We start from the raw sequence: 18,405 nt of genomic DNA on the forward strand, positions 1-18,405 counted from the left end.
GTAGACCAGGCTGGTCTCGAACTCACAGAGATCCGCCTGCCTCTGCCTCCCAAGTGCTGGGATTAAAGGTGTGCGCCACCATCGCCCGGCTATACTGTCAATTTTAAAAAATATATTTTCTCTCTTTTTTTCTTCTTTGTTTGTTTATTTTTCGAAACAGGGTTTCTGTCTGTAGCTTTGGAGCCTGTAACTCATTCTGTAGCCCAGGCTGGCCTCACACTCACAGAGCTCTGCCTGCCTCTGCCTTTTGAGTGCTGGGATTAAAGTCATACGCCACCACGCCCAGCTTATTTGTATGTGTATGCATGTGTACATCATGTGTATTCAGGAGCCACTGGAGGTCAGAGGCATCTGATCTAGAACTGGAGTTACAGATGGTTGTGCGTCACCACGTGGGTGCTGGGAATTGAACCAGGTCCTGTGCAAGAGCAGTGGGCATTCTTACTACTGAGCCATCTCTGGGCCTCTTTTAAATTTTTAGACAGGGTGTTACTATGGTGGCCCAAGTCGGCCTCAACTTTTGCTTTTCCTGCTTCACCTTTCTTACTGCTGGGATTACAGTTGTACATCATCACACTGGCTTCTAATGTACCAAGTGTGTGTGTGTGTGCACGTGTGTGTGTGTGTGTGTGTGCACGCGTGTGTGTGTGTGCACGTGCAGGGACCTGTGGAAGCCCGAGCACCACACTGGGTGTCCTTCCTCAGCTGCCTTCACTGTTTGGTTTTGAACAAGGCTCCTCACTGCTCTGGAGCTCAGATTAGGCTATGCTTGCTGACCAGGGAGCTTTGGGAACTGGAAGCATATTCTGCCCAGTCTGGATTTTTATGTGGCTTCTGGGGAATGGACTCAAAATTGTAAATGTTGATAATGGGGGGGGGGGGAGGTTCTTACGTTTTAGTTTATTCAGACAGTCAAAGTAAAAGCAGAGCCCCTACTGCTGTGATAAGATCAGGATGAATGCCCTTAGCACTAGGGACTGCTCAGTTCCAACAGCCCTCAGACCCCCATCAGGCCCTCTCCTGAGCCCCCTCGGTGCCCACCAAGGCCAGACTCTACTAGGAGCAGAAACAGGAATCTTACCGTTTTCTTCATCTTTTCCACGAAGCTGCTCTCTTTGACAGATGAAGTCCTGAAAAACAAGACAGTTTGATGGGGGACAGATGCAACTTACAGGATGGGTGTGACAGGCAGTTGGGGGACATTCCACAGGCTAGCCCCTAGTGATGAAGCTGAGAGTGGGACTAGTCAGTCCAATCACTCCTCCGTGTGCCTCAGATCCACCAATGGGCTTACAGAGGACAGCTCTGAGTCTGGCCTGGTCATCTGCCTGTGCTCCCTTCCCAGCGTCTGGCCCCTCTCCATCTTCTATCCCTCTTCTTCCTTTGCCATCACCTCAGGCAAACAGAGCACAAGCTGAAAGAGGCTCCAGCTTCAGCCTGAGACAGTGAGCCAATGGGAAACTCTGTCAGAAAGTGGGGTGGGGGGCATGCAGAGATAGCTCAACAATTAAGAAGGCCCGATCCGCAGTCATGAGGACAAGCGCTTGGACCCAGCAGCACAGAACAAGCTGGGCATCCTGCGCACCAGCCTCTGTCCGCACATACAGCCTCATACACTTACACAAAACAAATATGTAAGATTTAAAAAGCAGCGTTTATGGAACTCAAGGTGGTGTCTGGTATCCACACACCTGTGCAGCGTGTGCACGCTCATGAACACCTGTCCTCATACAGACACACATACAGCTGCAAAAGGAAATAAGGACAGCTGGGTGGTGGTGGCGCACGCCTTTGATCCCAGCACTAGGAAGGCAGAGACAGGTGGTGGGTGAGTTCGAGACCAGCCTGTTCCAGGACAGCCAAGGCTACACAGAGAAACCATCTTGAAAACCAACAAAAAGGAAGCCCTGAGTGGAGACTGGTGTGAGAGAAAGAAATCCCAGCTCTTGCTTCTCTGGCCAAGTCACTGACTCACCATGCCCTTGTGAGTAGACACACAGACTTGATGTCCCAGGATTTAGCCTGGCCTCCCCTGACTCCTTCCCACAAACCCCTACTGTCCTTCAACACAGAATTTGAGCTTCCCCAGAGCAAGCTTTCCCTGCCTCTCTGCAGCATCAAGGTGACCATCCTCAATAGGGCACAGACATCCATGGAGCACTTCCCACCCCATATTCTAATTCCTTCCCTTGAGGACTGGCTTTAATAACTAGGAGGTATCTGTGTGTCTGCCCGGCACTTGGCACACAATTCAAGGCTTTCCTACATGGCTCCTCCAGGTCTCCCACCCAGCATCTGGCAGGCAGAGGCAGACAGAGGCCTCTGGGGATATTTCCCACTCCCGACCCTTTCTGGGCTGAGTAGCCAGCTCCTGGCTTTTCTCAGAAGACAGATGTTTCCATAGAAGTCACATCTCCAGCTGGGACAGGCAGGGCAGGAACGGGCACTGTGCCAGGAGCTGAGGGTGGGGACTAGAACGTGCCATCTCTGCCTTCCAAGGGCCTGTCCTGTCCTCTAAGCTGGAGCCCGGGAAAATCACAGCAGAGAAGCCACGTCAAAGGCAGAGCTGGCTGCAAGTCTAGGTCCTGTCACCACATAGCACGTGACATCCTGGTCCTACTGTCTGAAGGGCTCGGCTACTACCGAACTTGATTTCCACAGCATTCCTGAGCCCTTTCAGGCACCAGGAACTTTGGTGACACTCAAGAGAACAAAGGTCTTGGAACGTGAACAGCTGTCTGGGCTAGTCTGTGATTTTAGACACCTAACAGCCTAAGGTGGCACAGGGCCAAAGGTGTGATGCCCACTGCCAGAGAGACAGGAAAGGCTGGGCTCCATTCTCTGACAGCAAGTGGCTCTCAAGAGACAGAGCAACAGTCTCCCAAGGGCACAAACTAGGGACTGCTAGCTGCGGGTGAGCAGGACGGGGCCTGAGGCTAGTCTCCTGCTGTAGGCGAAAGGGGCCAACTCCAGGTCAGCTGGCTCTGGCCATGGTGAGGTGAGAGCCCGAGACAACAGGTTTGCCTGGAGACACAACCATGACACCCGGCACTTCTTGTGGGGGAGGGGAGGTGGCAAGAGGTCAGCCTTAGGTGTTGTTCCTCAGCTTTGTCCAGACAAGGTCTCTCTCTCACTTGCCTGGAGCTTGCTCCCCAAGCAGGTTTGGCTCACTGGGCACCAAGCTCCAGGGATCTGCCCACCCATTGCCTGCCAGGCACTGGGAATACAATCCTGCCTCCATGCCCAGTCTTTTCACACAGGTTCTGGGGATCAGACTCAGATCCTCACACTCATATAGCAAGCACTTTACTGGACCATCTCTCGACCCACACTTTGAGGCCCAGCGCCTGCCCCTTGATTAGCTTCGCTTTGGCCCTGGGGGACAAGAAGAACTTTTCCTCTGCTCCCCTCACTTGTTCAGATTCAGCAGGGGCAGTGGCCTCTGGGAAAACAAGAAGTCAGACCCTTTGCTGAACAACTGCCCTATGTCCCTCCTGGGCAGCCCTTCTATCCCGGGAGCAGCTCCCAGCAAGCCTAAGGAAGCAGACCTAGTAGCACCTATCTGGGGGTCAGCTGGACCCTAGCCCAGGAAGTTGCCTCTCCCTTTGGCAATGGATGGCAGCCATGAGCCGCCTGCCCAAGGGCTACCCGCACATCTACACTGGGGCTGGAACTGACCTCAGGGTGGGCTCGTCCGGCGGAGATGAGTATGCACATCCCATGATGCCCCTGTTCCCAACAGGGATTAAGGAAAGAGGAAGGTCCCACACTGAGCTCTGTTGCAGCTGGCTGGGAGCCAACAGAAAGGAAGTTCAGCTCCGTCCATTCTCAGTGTGGTGGAGTAGGCGGCTTGGGCCCAGACACCCCAGAAGTCCTCTCAGAATCCTCCGGCACCTCTGCCTGCCTCTGTCCCCATGAGCTTGTGAACTCTGCAACATCTGGCAGCTCCAGCGGGACTGAGACTGCAGCCTCCCATGATCCCCTGCGGCTGGGGTAACACCCCCCCCCCTTCTGTATGGACTGAGGGAAGGAGAGAACATTTCCACCCCCCCACACTCAGTCTCCTTGGTAACTGTTTATATCAGAGCCCCGTTCCCCACACCCTCCCCCTTTCCCATTAGGAGAAAAAAAAGGATGGAGAACAAAGCTGTCCCAGCCCTGACAGACTGTGCAGGTTGCAGCAATAAGAACCAAGCCAGCCATTGCTGCTGCCAGAGTCCCGAAAGACTCTGGGGACATCCTGGGCACTACAGGGAAGTATACTTTCCCTTCCTGCCCCATGCAGCGGGGACAGCCAGCACAAGATCTTAAGGAACTCCTCTCATGGTACCCAGGCATAGACCCCAGAGCCCTGTGCAGGTGGCAGCTGGCCCAGTTGTGGGAGCCCAGACACCACATGGCTCCACAGCCGAGCCTGAAAGGTTCCAATTAGCCCCCCACCCCCATCCCTCCACTGGGAGCAGGCGCCTCTGAAGTCAGCTGCAGGCCACTAGAGTGGGCAAGAGGAGAGGAAGGGAAGGGGAGGAGAGGGGAAGGGAGGGGGAAGCACTGAGTCACTGGGTGAACCCAGATGCCTCAAAGGGGTGCATTTTTATGCTCCTGTCCCAGGCAACGAGGAGAAGCACTTCTGAAAGCCGAGGCAACTCATTAAATTTTCTGTGTGGCAGAACTGATCCCTCCTGGGCTATCCCGCTGTTTGCGAGGGACCTGGGAATCTGCTTTTGAACTTGCAGAGCCTGCCTGGCTGGCAACTAATGTCTGCGGGTTGCAGGGTGAAGATGCAGGGGGGGGGGGACGAGAGTCAGATACTGTGGCAGCAGGAGTGGGACAGCAGGAAGGATGGTCAACCTCTCCACTGCCTGGGCTGTGCAGAGCTTAGAGAAAAGTAGACAGTTCTCTTTAGGGTCCCAGCCTAGGGGAGCTGCTTCAAAGGGAGTTGGGAGACAGCCAAGGGCAGGTGGAGGGCCGACAGAGGTCTCAGGTCAAGACAGAAAAAGGGCTGGGCCTGGCGGCGGTGCACATCCCTGTGTCTCTCTGATAGCAGCATTTTGGAGGCTGAAGCATGAGGACAGAGTTTAAGGCTAGCCTAGATTACAGAGTAAGTTTGTCTCAAAAAACAAAGCAAAACACAAAACCAAAAAACAAAACAAAAACCAAAAAAAACCAAAAAGGGACGTAGCTCAGTGGGCAGTGTATCTGATTCCTGGGCACAAAGCCCAGCGATCCCCCCAGCACCAGAGACACTGCACAGGGATGGATGGCAAGCACACACTTGTAATTCCAGCACATGAAGGTGGAGACAGGACAAATGGGAGCTCAGGATCATCCTCTGCACTGGCACACAGCAAAAGAACCTGTCTTTATGGAAGGCGTCACAGGTACTTTACAGTCTCCATGTAGTCATGTCATAAGCTTTATTGTGCATACAGGACTGAGGTAAGGATCACCAGGAGAGTTTTCATCAAATTGTGCTGTGCTTAAACATATGCCTAAAATAAACTATTCAAGGTCAGACTCCCTAAGTTTGAACCAACCCTAGCTACTTCAGGATTCAGGACTTGAGCTGAATAAACTAAATAAGCAAAATAAACCCTTTCCTGCCAAGATCCTTGTGGTCGCCCGTTTCGTCACTATGAAACACTGTAGACAGTCATCAATGACTTGAGGGTCAACATGCTTTTCTTGCAGTTATCCTGAGACAGGCCGCATCTGGAGGGTCAACAGGAAGGGCAGATCCACTTGATCGGAGAGTAGAAAAGTACAGGTGACCTCAACAGGTGGCACAGAGGTCCCGGACCTATGCTTGCAGGCGGACCTCTTCAAACCACTGCCTACCCTTCACATGGTAGCTCCCTCCTAAAATGTGTTTCTCTCACTCTTAAAATAAGTTTTTGGATGTATTTTAGTGTTTTATATGTATGAGTGTTTTACCTGCATATATCTGTGTACCACGTGTGTGCCTGGTGTCCTCCAAGGTCAGAATAAGGCATCAAGTCCCCTGGGACTGTGAGTCTCCGTGCGGGTGCTGGGAATCAACTCAGGTCCTCTGCAAGAGCAGACAGTCGCATGCACGTGTGCGCGCGCACACACACCACAGCCACGCCTTTCTCTCTGAGGAACACATCTGTGTTTCTAGTTTTGTGCTCACTGGTGCAAGGACATCTGTACAGAAAGGGTGGCCCTGACTGAAAGTGGAAAGAACCCCCTTATGCTCCTCCATCTGCTGACGCACCAAGATAAAGACGAACGTAAGAGATGCCTGCAGCCTTGACTCTGGGCAGTGCTGCGATTTCAAGGGCAGGCAATCCCAAAATAAAGGAAATAAAGGTCACTTGAGGAAACCAGAGTCTTTGCGGCTTTTCTAAACAAGCCCCAAGAGGGCACAATTGGCCAAATCCAGATCGTAGGAAACTATGAAACAACAGGCTGGAGTTTCTTTCACATAAGTGTTGCAAGGGAGGGACAGGAAGCCAAGAACTGCTGGAATGGATGCTGTGTTTAGGAAAAGTTGCCATTCTTAAACAAGCAGCACTAGAGCTCTACCTAGAGCTACCAGGCTGGGAGTGGGGCATTTTGGGCTGATGGGACACGGATGACTGTGATACTGATTGCATAACTGTACATGTGTCAAGACTCAAATGTGGGGCTGGCAAGATGACTCAGCCTGATGACCTGAGTTCAATCCCTGGGACCCATATGTATAGTTAAAAAGGGGGTTTTAGAACAGGGTGTGACTTAATGGTCGAGCACTTTCTGAGTATTCACAAGAATCTGGGTTCTATCCCTAGCACTGGAAGAAAAACAAGGAGGATTTTATTATGTGCAAATTATAACTGAATATACCCGACTCCTCTCCACAAAGAGAAAAGAATATAATGTGTTGTCAAGTGCAATAAATGACTTTTAAGATACTGAGTTTAAAAAAGTCCAACCTAAAAATCTAATGGCAAAGCTCTGATCAACCAATCAAGGATGAGAACAAATGTCCTGATAAAGTCCAGGGAGACAACAGTGGGTAAAGTGCTTGCCTGCCACCGAGCCGCAACTGTTCAGTCCCTGGGATGCACGTGGTGAAGGGAGAGTGCTGGTTCTTGGGAGCTGTCCTCTGAGCTCTAGGCATCAATGCTAGGATTAGCGCGATTGTGTAGCCACAATTCTTTATACCGGTCCTGGGGACCCTATCTCGGGGTCCCATGATTGCACATCACTTTAACCCTCTGAGCCATCTGGGATTCCGGGTATTTGGCACCACACTTGGCCTAACTTCTAATTGGCTTTTACCCTTTCCCTTAGTCCCTATTCTCTTCTCTCCAGCCATGCCCCACCCCTACTGCTTTTGAAGATGTCAGAGTCTGAACTCTGGCGTTCCCTCAATCCATAGTCCTAACAAGCCCTACCCAATGTTCCAGGGGGATCCCCAAACTCTTCCTCTCACTCTCCTCAAACCTGCTCCAGCCTGCATGTCAAAGCAAACACCCTCCTATCTATTCTAGGCACCGAGAGTCCAATCACCAACTTTCATTATGTTCTCCTCAAGGGCAGCCTCTCCTGGGACAGTATCACCTCCCAGGGGACCACATCCTGAAATGGCTTCTCCAGCCTCTTCCTGCCCTTGCCCTCCCTCTGCCTTCCCTATTACCTGGATGCAGCCATTGTGAAATCAGGGTTGGTCATTTTGCCACTCCCATAACCCTCTGGTATCTGGTCCCAACCTGCCCTTCTAACTATACTTCCCACACTCCCCTGCCGCTCCCCAAACCACCCAACACCTCCACCTATGGACACCATCACTGCTGCCCAAATCCTGCTCTGCTTCTGAAGCTAGATTCATGTTGCAGCCCTTTCTAGAACCCTTTTCTCACCCCGAGTCAAAACCAATCCCTACGTCTTGGGCTCCCTAACTATGTACACCTTTGACCCCAGGACAGTGTACCCCAGAGGATCTATGTACAGGGCTACAGCTGTTCTGTTCTGGTGCTTTCGCACAGATGTTTATGATTGTGAGCCAAGACTGCACCAAGCATCCACCACCTCCACCTTCTCTTTGTACCAGACAGCCTGGGATATGCTACAGGCTCCATTCTGTGGTAGGTACCTCTTGCAGCAGGAATTCTGCCCAAGAAAAGAGTTCAAGTGAAAATTCAGGGCAGTGCACCCTCTCTCAGCTCCAGGAGGGATAAACTTTATGCCAGTGATGCTGACCTGGCCCAAGAAAGTAGGTATTTCCAGGCTCTGGTATCTTTATTGGGCACACATGGTCAGTGGCACCCGGGACAGTGTTCAGAGGTTCAGGGAGCTAGCTACATTCAGACTTGTGGGAGGGCCGCAGAGGTTTAAACTCCCAGGGAGAGTTACCTGGGTACCCAGGGGCACCTCCTGACTTGTATACCTCTCTGTGTTTGGAGTGCTTGCTGGCCAGATTGCAGCTGGCTTGTTATTTTGGCTTGTGTAAACATCCACACCCTTGGGGCTAGGGATGCAATTCAGTCTGAAGAGCATTTGCTGTATCTGCACAAAGCTGCCCGCCACCCTTTCGGTGCTGAGTATCACATAAATCAGGCGAGGTGGTGCACAACTGTAATGCCAGCACAGGGTGGGTGGAGGCAGAAGGACCAGAATCCAACACAGCAAGTCAGAGGCTGGCCTGGCTACGTGAGACTTGCCTTCAAAAGAAAAGTAAGATCAGACATGACTCATGAGTAAAAGCGCCTGCTGATGAGCCTAATGGCCCTAGGTCCCCCAAGACGGAAGGAGAGAACTGACTCCTGCACGCTGTTCTCTGCACCATGGCACATATCTATACACACACACACACACACACACACTCATACATAACCTAAGCTCAATGGTTTCATGCTCCATAGCATAGCACGCAACCCCCTATTAAGACCTTCAAAGACTTGATGACATTATTTCTAGAAGTCACCAGAAGCCATGATAAGAATATAATGATATGCTGGGGAGGGGAAGAAGGGAACCTTTAATTCCAATACTTGGAAGGCAGAGGCAGGTGAATCTCTATGAGTTCGAGGCCAGCCTGGTCTATGGAATTACAGGACAGCTAAATTCTGTATTGAAAAACCTAAAATAAATAAGTAAGTAACTAAGTAAGCAAAGCATGAAAGACCAGGGGACACATGCCTTTGATCCCAGAAATGTTCGGAGACAGAGAAGATCTCTGTGAGTTTGAGGCTAGTATGGGTTACATTGTAAGACCCTGTCTCAAAAACAAACAAACAAACAAAAAACCCCCAAAAACTCAGACCAAAAACCAGCCAGCCATATAAGTCTCTACTTCCTAAACGCTGGGATTAAAGGCATGTGTCACCTTGCCTAGAGACCGTGAACTCTTGTTCTTCCTACCTCCATCTCTCAAGTGCTGGGATTACCGGTATGCACCACCCATCAAGGCTGGCAACTTTTGGTTTTTGAGACAGGGTCTTGCTGAAGTTGCCCAGGTTGGCCCTGACCTTGCTCTGTAGCTGAAGCTATCCCCTGAAAAACATTTTGCATCTCATATTCTTTCTTGTGGAGCATCGGGACCTCCATTTTACAGATGGTGGAACAAGGCCAGCTTGGAGGGTGGGACCAGGCTACTGGTCCCTTTATCTCCAGGTGGGCACATTTTCATCACAAACAGTGCTCCCACCCCAAGAAGGTACCCAGGGCCAGCCCAGGCTGGAGAGACTGGATTCCAGTTTGCCAGTTCCTCCCTTAGTCCCAGCAACCTAGGTGTGGCTCTACCCTCAGGACAGGGTCCTGAATTCTTAGGCTGAGGGAAACCCTTTCCTGTCCTCCAGGAATGTGTCTCCCAGTCTCACCCCAAAGTTGCCAAGCCACCAGGCTGGGAGGACAGCTAAGGGTGCCACCCCGCTTAGATCAGGGCTGCAGCGCAGGGGCTGCTTAGACGAGGCACCCTGGGGTATTTTAGAACCTGCTTCTACAAAGTCCCGTCCATCGCCCTCGCCTCTCAGCTGTTCACTGCTTTTGTTTGAGACATGATCTCATGTAGCCCAGGCTGGCCTCAATCTTGTTGTATGGCTGAGAGTGACCCTCAACTCCTGATCCTTCTGCACCCATCTCCCGAGTGCCAGGACTATAGATGTGCTCCAGGCTTTTGACTTTTTATTTTAAAGTTACATTTATTTCTAGTGTGTGTATCTCTGTGTGTGTGAGAGAGAGTGACAGCCAGAGGACAGCGACAGAGCCAGTTCTGTCCTTCTACCATGTGGGTCCTAGGAACAGAACTCAGGTTGCCAGCCTTCCTTGCAAGCAAGCGCCTTTACCCAGTGAGCTGTTTTCCTGAGCCTGTTTGTTGTTTTTGAGGCAAGCTCTCTGCTAAGTTGTGCAGGTAAGAAGCCTTCAGCTTACTCTGTAGATGAGGTGACTCCCTTGCCTTCGTCTCCTGACTGGTTGCTACAGGCCTGGGATTTGAGGCTTGGCCGCCACGTTCAGATATCTTACTGCCCAGCCCAGTGATGGTGACAATAAGCAGGTGATGATGAAGTGGGGAGGCAGCTCCAGGTCCCATAGCTTGTTCACAGCAGATGGTGGGACACGGGACAGGCCACTGACCACTTCCTCTTCAGTAGGACACACTTTCACCACAAGCACCGTCCTGCCTCCACCCACAACACATCCTGACTAGCTGGATTCCAACTCACTTGCCCTTCCTGTGTCCCCAGCCTCCAGCGTAACCCAACCTGCAGGATAGGATTCAAGCTCCCGTGCAGAGGCAAGTCTTAGGATGTGTCCCTTAGCCTAGCTCTGCTAGTTTTTAGTCATCAGGCCCTGGGCCTGTCACTGCTAAGGGCAAGGAGAGAAGGGGCAGAAGGTGAACACCCAGTCAAACAATGCGTATTAAGGCACTGCGTAAACTCCTTTCTACAAAGTACTTCTCACACTCTAAATAAAGTACTTTCTTTTCTTCTGTTTTTGTTTTGTTAAGACTCAGACAGCTTAGGCTTGCACAAAGCTTAGCATGACCTTGAACTCCTAACCACCCTGTCTCCACTTGATTGCTTGGGCTGCAGGCCTCAGATTCTTATGCCATCCCAGTGGTCCTTAGGATACCTGGCTCAAACTACACTTACACTCAACACTAACACATGTAGCAACAAGGAGAACTTAGGCCCCATGGGTCAATTCACGCCATGACCTCATCAAGTGCTCAAAGAACCCAGGAGAGTGGGGCTCTTGGCCACTAAGCAGACCAGGAAACAGAGAGGGAAAGGTTCAATGTCTCTGCAGATTGGCCCAGCAAGAGACTATAAACTCAGTGAAATCAGGCATCTACTTCAGCTACAACCACACACATTGGAAGGGCTTGGGAAACAGTGGGCAAAGACATCAGGAGGCATTGGCTCAGGAAATCACTGATGGAGAAGGTAAGACCGAATCCAGTTCTGCTTTGTTTTCCCACGTGCATGTGTGTGATGTATGCCTATTACTAAAGAAGACTTAAAGCATCATCTACCCGTAGGGTCACACCCCAAATTCAAACCCCAAATAGGGAACAGCCAAGAAGGACAAAGTGCCAAAGATGCCCAGCAAACGGGGTGGCCAAGGGGACTCTGAGGGACACCACTCACGTTGTTTGGATCTTGCTGAACTCTGGCACCTCTTCTTTCTTCTTTCTAAAGATGAACCAGTAGGTCAGGACCCCCACGATGAGAGAAAACAGAACCATGTCTGTCGTGCTGAAAAGAGACACTTCTTCGGCCACTGCCTCAGTCATGGTGGCACTGGTGTCTTTGTGAGAGTCCCCCATATCAGTGACAGAACTGTCAGGAAAGAGAAATGGCAGGTGTCAGTGAGGAGGGGTAGAGTGGCCCTGGGGCTGGCAGAAGTGCCCATCTGAACTCTTCAGCGTGAGGGCTGCATGGGCTGACTCAGCAAGGTTTCAGTCCTGCAGCTACAGCCTAGGAAAGAGCCAACACCGAAACTACCTTGATGGTGTCAGCTCTGCCCAGGGTAGGATGAGCCCCTTAGCCAACAACGAGAATGGAAGTCATGGGGTCACAGTGTCCCTGAGCATCTCCAACCCTGTAGGAAACATGGAGGGCCTTGTGCTCAGTTTAGCACCAAGAGAACCAGGAAGGCTAAACACACAGTTGTCTCTTCAAAGGGAAAGATTTGGATTTTGCCCAGAAGGCTGTGGACGGATGTAATGACCTGGGGACCTCTGTGCTATGTGTATGGACAGGGCACACTGGCTCCCTTGGATCGATCTACAGTATTATCCTTCTGGAGACCCTTATCATGGGCATTGTTTACCTTGAGCCTGCTCCCTTAGTTTAAATCTAAAGAACCTATCTTTATGGAAGACGTCACTTGTAGTTTACAAAAGTTTGAATATAATCGTGTCTTAAGCTTTGTTGAGCACATGGTTTGAGTTAATTATCACCATACTTTCTTCCAAACTGTATTCTGCTTAAAATAAGCTTAAAATAAGTTTGAACCAACACCGGCTACTGAGTGGTGTTGAACCATATTCTCTCGCCTTCTCTGGATTGACACTGTGCTGGTCATGCTGTTTGCAGAGACCCCATACAACTCCACAAACACAAGGGATGGGTGAAGACCCCAGTGGAGAGATGGCTCCTTTACCGCAAAGGCTGGGCGGTGGAAGACGAGAATGGACTCCTGAAAGCTGTCCTCTGACCCTACATGGGTGCTTTAGCATACATCCACTCATACACAAATAAAGATAAACTTCTAAAGCCATGTGTGATGGCAATCCCCGTGCTGGGGAGATGAAAGGCAAGAGGACTCGCTGACCAGGCAGCCTGCCCTAATTGTTGAGCTCCAGGCTAATGAGAGGCCATGTTTCAAAATCAGGAGTTGGCTTTCTGAGGAACAATTCTTAAGGTTGTTCTCTCGTGTATACACACACACACACACACACACACACACACACACACACACACACACACACACAGTCAACCCAGCAAATACTATAATATCTTGGTGTCATGAGACAAGCTCAAAACACTTCCATGGTCTGTTGGACAAAATTACCTCCCTGAAAACCTATGAGATACTAAAATGCTGGCTTTTGGTATCATTGTAAAATAGAGAACCATCTCTGCACTACACAGGAAGTCATCCATCACTGCCAAGAGAACGAAATGCTGTTCAGGGGACCCCGAGGGAGAGGCCAACTGGAAACGCAGCCCTGGCATCTCCTGCACCCCGCCCTCCATGCCTTACTCCACCCTCACTCTGCAGTAAGCCGCAATCCTAAGGAAAGTCTTCCTCGTTCTCAGTCCTGGGGAGACACTGGAGCTGGTCTGGGCTTGGGGTGCTTGGCTGGCCTTTTCTCAGCATGGAGAGCTGACAGGTAGGTAGAGCTGATCTGGGGCACAGCTGAACAGCATGAGGTCCTGAACCCGGAGCAGGCCACGCCTTCTATTTCCCCACAGTCCTGTGACTCAGCCAGAAATGCCTGAGTCACAGCTCAGCAACTCAGGCCATTTGAAGTGGCTTCCAGTCAGCTTCCGTTTGCTGTCAGAGCCTCAATCTGAGGTTATCTGTTCTTTCATTCTACAGCCCACTGGAATCAGCCTCCTCCTCAGATTTTACACACGCTTTTCCAACAGTGCGACTTCTATCCTGACATGTCCTCACCGGGTGGTGCTGGGATTAGAACCCGGGGCTTCCCACGTGGTAGATTAAGTGCTCTACCACTAAGCCACATCTCCAGTCCCTCGCTGGGATTCTAGGCAGGCTCTAAGGTTGAATACAGCTCCAGCCTCAGTAGGGAGTTGCACTGTGGTGTTATAGGGCTGTATTTGTAGACCACGCCCCCGACCTTCATCCCTGGTATCTGACACTAAAGGGCAAATTTAACTCTGCTGTCCTCAAGAACACTGTATTAAATATTTCAACCACACTACATATTCAGGGCTGGTTGTGTCTGTCCAACCTTGTCTTCGTCTTTGACAAGCCCACGCACCCTCTGTCAAATGCTCACAAAATCAGACCAAGAGGCGTTTAGGCCCTGCTTTGAGGGAGGATTCTAGGAAAATTTGTCTCACAGAATTGGGATGAAACAGACATTCGGAGCCAGCTGCAGCCAACAAAGGTCTGCTTGGGGTTGAGATGCTAACACAGAGAAAGAAGCCTGCACTTGTACCCCTCTGAGAAGCAGCAGGCAGTGTTGATAAGCCAGACGCCCGCTTTCCAGAAAGGTAGACAGATGTTCACAATGCCAAGTCACAAGGCTGACCGCACAGATCTAAGGAGGTGCCTTCCTTGTGGGCAGTTCTGAAGATGGCAGAGTGTTGGAGCACAGGAACACTGGTATACCCCTATGCCCCCAAATCACATTCAGCCCACCGAAAGGGGCTTCTGATGGTCAGACTACTCCCAACATAGAGGTCCTTTTATTATTATTTTTTTTTCATGTTTATTTTTTAACAATGTAGCTCAGGCCAGCTCCAAAGGTGAGATCCTCCTACCTCAGGCTCCTGAATGCTGGGGTTATAGATGTGTACCACCATACCTGGAGTGACCGAATACCAATGGCCAACTCGACAGTGTTCAGAATCACCATGGAAACAAATCTCTGGACAAATCTGTGAGGAAGCTCCTAGATAAGGTTAGACCAGGCTGGCCTCAAACTTACAGAGATCTACCTGCCTCTGCCTCCTGAGTGCTGGGATTAAAGGTCTGTCCCATTACCACCACCTGGTAGAATATATGGTCTTGACTCTGAACTCAAGAGAAGTAGCCAGGATTGGTGGTGCAGCTGTGTTGACTCACTGAGCTATTTCAATCAACATTCACTAGCATGAATAGCCAATAATTAGGCTGTCCAACTTGTCTACCCTTCCCTGGAGCGGAGTTGCCATCTTTGCCTTTCTAGGTTTGTGGAAACTGGCCAGCTGGTGAAAGGAGGAAGATTAATGATCAAGCCAAAATGTGTGGTTAACCCTCTGAAGTTATAGGTTCCATGTCTGTGATTCAGCCAACCTCAGAAAATTAATCCAGGTGTGATGACGGCTCATGCCTTCTACCCTAGCAAGGAGACGCAAGAGATCTCTGAATGCAAGGTAGACAGCCCAATTATTGCCTATTCATGCTAGTGGACGCTGGTGGGGGCTTCGCCAGTTTCCTAAAGAGTCTAAGAGGCAAAAACACAAGGGCTCAGGCCCTTGAAACAGCTCAGTGGGTAAAGGCACTTGCTGCCAATCTTAGAGACCTGAGTATGATTCCTAGGACCCACATGATAGACGAGGCCTGGTTCCTGCAGGTTGTCCTCTGATCTCCAGATCTGTACTGTCACACAAACAAACTGATATACTAGAAATGAATTTAAAATTTTGGTGTTGTTGTTTTGAAACAGGGTCTTCCTCTATGCTGTTCTGGCTGTCCTAGAACTCGCTCTGTAGACCAGGCTGGCCTCGACCTCACAGAGATCCACCAGCCTCTGCCTCCCAAGTGCTGGGATTAGAAGATGTTTTTTGTTTGCTAGATTGTTTTTTTTTTAATACTGGAAAGATTCTTTCTCCAGAGACTGTTATGACACTGGAGTACCAGGTCATCCTCCACTGAGCATTTTTGCAGCTTCCGGTCAGTAGACAAGACTCAGGCAACCCGGCACTCAATGCAGGATGAGTCAGTCACTTGTACAAAAACAGTAAAGAAGAGAGAAGCAAGCAGCACTGTCTGGTGCAGAACGGTGGTCACTATAAATAGCCTAGTAGCAGTCATTAGCAATCACATATGCCTAGACAAGGGACCCGGTTTCTACCCTGCTGTTTCAGGGAGGAAAGAGGGTCCGACTGCTCAGCTCACAAAACTCTGCCAAGGTCTGGAGGCTTCCAGAGGGCTGAACTTTAAGGAAACAAATTACACTATTGCCTAATAAATAGTTCCCCTGCCAAAGGCTCTCAGAAAAAAACTGTTCCTCAAGGCAACCTGCCTGCAAGGGTGACTGGGAGCTGTGGCCAGGCTATCCAGCAAGGCGGGCATCTGAACCCATGTACTGTTGGTATGGATTTCTTTGGGTTAGGGCTTTTTGAATCAGTTATAGTAGCTGGAGGTTTTTGTTTGTTTATTTGGTTTGGTTTGGTTTGGTTTTTCAAGACAGGATTTCTCCGTGTAACAGCCCTGGCTGTCCTGGAACTCACACTAAAGACCAGGCTGGCTTTGAACTCACAGAAATCTGTTTGCCTCTGCCTCCCGAGTGTGAGAAAAAGGTGTGCGCCAGCACCACCCACTCTAGTAGCTTTTTCAAATGTCAGTTTATGTCATTTGCTACTTTGGGGTTCTTTTTAATCAAGACTTTACTGAACTTTTTCCTTCCTTCCTTCCTTCCTTCCTTCCTTCCTTCCTTCCTTCCTTCCTTCCTTTCTTCCTCCCTCCCTCCCTCCTTCCTTCCTTCCTGCCCTAACCTCGCTCTTCTGCTTCTGGGTTAAGTCCTATTTTTTTTAATGCATTTATATATGTATATGTACATGCAATGTGGGAGCAGGCACCTGCCAGTCCAGAAGCAGTGCAGGATTCCCCTGGAGCTGATGTTACTGGCTGATGTGGGTGCAAGCACTCTTGAAATGAGCCTTCTCTCCAGCTCCCTTAAAGACTTATTCTTGCTCCCACAAGACTCTTAGGCTCCCTCCTCCAACATAAATCCAGTTTTCCTCTTATTCAGACCAGAGAGTCTAAGGTTCTATCTTCAGGCTCATTAACTGACTATTCAACTCCTCTCTGTGGCTCAGTGCTGAGGATGGAATGAACCAGTTCTACTTAGCTTTAATTGTCCTGCTAACCTAGCCTACAGCCGTCTGAGAGGAAAGCCTTCATTGAGGAACTGTTTAGATCAGATTGGCCCCTGGGCACAGCAATGGGAAACAGTCTTGATGGCTGATTGAATAGGAGAGAGCCTAGCCTGCTGTGGTTCTCTTGGCAGTTGGCTGTAGAAGAAAGATAGCTAAGCATAAGCAAGCAATTGAGCCAGGAAGCAGTGTCCTTCCAGGTCTCTGCTCCGGCTTCCTGCCTGAGTTCCTACCCTGACTTCTATCAATGATGGGCTGTGTGTGAACTGTGAGGTAAAATGAACGCTGTCCTCCCATAAGCTGCCTTTGTTTGGAGAGTTTTACCACAGCAGCAGAAACACGGGCAGAGCCAAGGGTCTCATGCACACCAGGCAACTGCCATCCCCAGTCCTTTTTTCCTTTGTTTTTTGAATGTCTCATGTAGCCCAGGCTGGCTTCAAGTTCAGTATGTAGCTGAGACTAGCCCCAAATACACCTGGCTCCCTCTGTCATTTTCATCAGTTCTACAATCTGTTTGGTTCTTTTTTATATCTTGTGTTATTCTCCTGTTGGCATTTGCCTATTACCTTTTCTCGTTCGAGTTCAGCTTTTCCTGGTTCTTGGATACGGTGATTTTTAAAAAATCGTATCCTGAATTAAAAACAAAACAAAACAGGGTCTCAAGTTAGGCAGTGGAACCTTTAATCCCAGCATTTGGCAGACAGAACTAGGCTGCGTGTGTAAGTTCAAGGACAGCCTTAGACACATTTTCCAAGTTTGTGAAACACGCTGTGATTATCACGCTCTTCCTGTCTGCAAGTACTGCTCTCAGAGTGTTTAAGCTGCGATGCCACCATCATGGCGATCAACACAGTGCTCTATAGGCTCTCTCAACTTCACCACTGTCCATCCGGTCTACAGATCTCAGAACCAGGAGCTGAATACCAGCCTGTCCCTCTCTGTAGCAGCTTAACAACACGGCATGGGTAAAGTTTAGCGTAGCTCAGGCTGGCTTTGAACTTCTGGTCTTCCTCTGCCTTTTGGGCGCTGGGATCAAAAGCATGAGATGTCTTGTTTATGTGGTGCTGGGGACTGAGTCCAGAGCTTCTTGCACGCTTGGCAAGTCCTCTGCCATCTGAGCTGTGCACACAGCACTGGTCTGGTTATTTTGTGCTGTGTCCAATGGAGGCCTCTCTGAATGACTGACTTCAGCAACTTTAGTAAACACTGAATGGCTCTGGAACGTTGTTTTTTGATGTAAACTTGATTTTTTTTCCCTGAGATATGTTTTCTCTGTACAGCCCTTGGCTGTCCTGGAATTTACTCTCTAGACCAGGCTGGCCTCAAAATCAGAGATCCACCTGCCTCTACCTTGTGAGTGTTGGAATTAAAGGTGTGTGCCACTATGCATGGCCTTGATTTTTTTTAAACAATATTAATCTAAAATTACCTGTGAAGATTATATTGCAATAAAGTCAATCAAACAAAACAAAAAATGGTATAAATTGTAAGTAATGTCAAATTGTTTTTATACAATTTCTGGATAGTCAAGAGTGAGGCGGGCCGGGCGGTGGTGGCGCACACCTTTAATCCCAGCACTCGGGAGGCAGAGGCAGGCAGATCTCTGTGAGTTCGAGACCAGCCT

The 18,405-nt window shown here is 49.8% G+C and overlaps 1 protein-coding gene across 4 annotated transcripts in view; it reads right to left on the minus strand.

Moving 5' to 3' along the window:
* LOC101987367 (NADPH--cytochrome P450 reductase) overlaps nucleotides 1–18,405 on the minus strand; it is a 43,993-nt gene that overhangs the window by 7,880 nt on the left and 17,708 nt on the right. For 2 of the 4 annotated variants that reach the window (XM_005344609.3, XM_013350716.2), the window contains exons 2-3: nucleotides 11,592–11,783; nucleotides 1,082–1,130 (exon numbers count right to left, since the gene is read on the minus strand). In XM_005344609.3, coding sequence (XP_005344666.1) covers nucleotides 1,082–1,130; nucleotides 11,592–11,770 — 228 coding nt within the window. In that variant the 5' untranslated portion in view covers nucleotides 11,771–11,783. Of the gene's footprint in view, nucleotides 1–1,081; nucleotides 1,131–3,678; nucleotides 3,897–11,591; nucleotides 11,784–17,347; nucleotides 17,412–18,405 lie in introns of those variants that run through there. The other 2 variants (XM_005344610.3, XM_026784738.1) reach the window with 2 other exon arrangements.

This window comes from Microtus ochrogaster, chromosome 2 (assembly GCF_000317375.1).
Source record: "Microtus ochrogaster isolate Prairie Vole_2 chromosome 2, MicOch1.0, whole genome shotgun sequence".
Lineage (NCBI taxonomy): Eukaryota > Metazoa > Chordata > Mammalia > Rodentia > Cricetidae > Microtus > Microtus ochrogaster.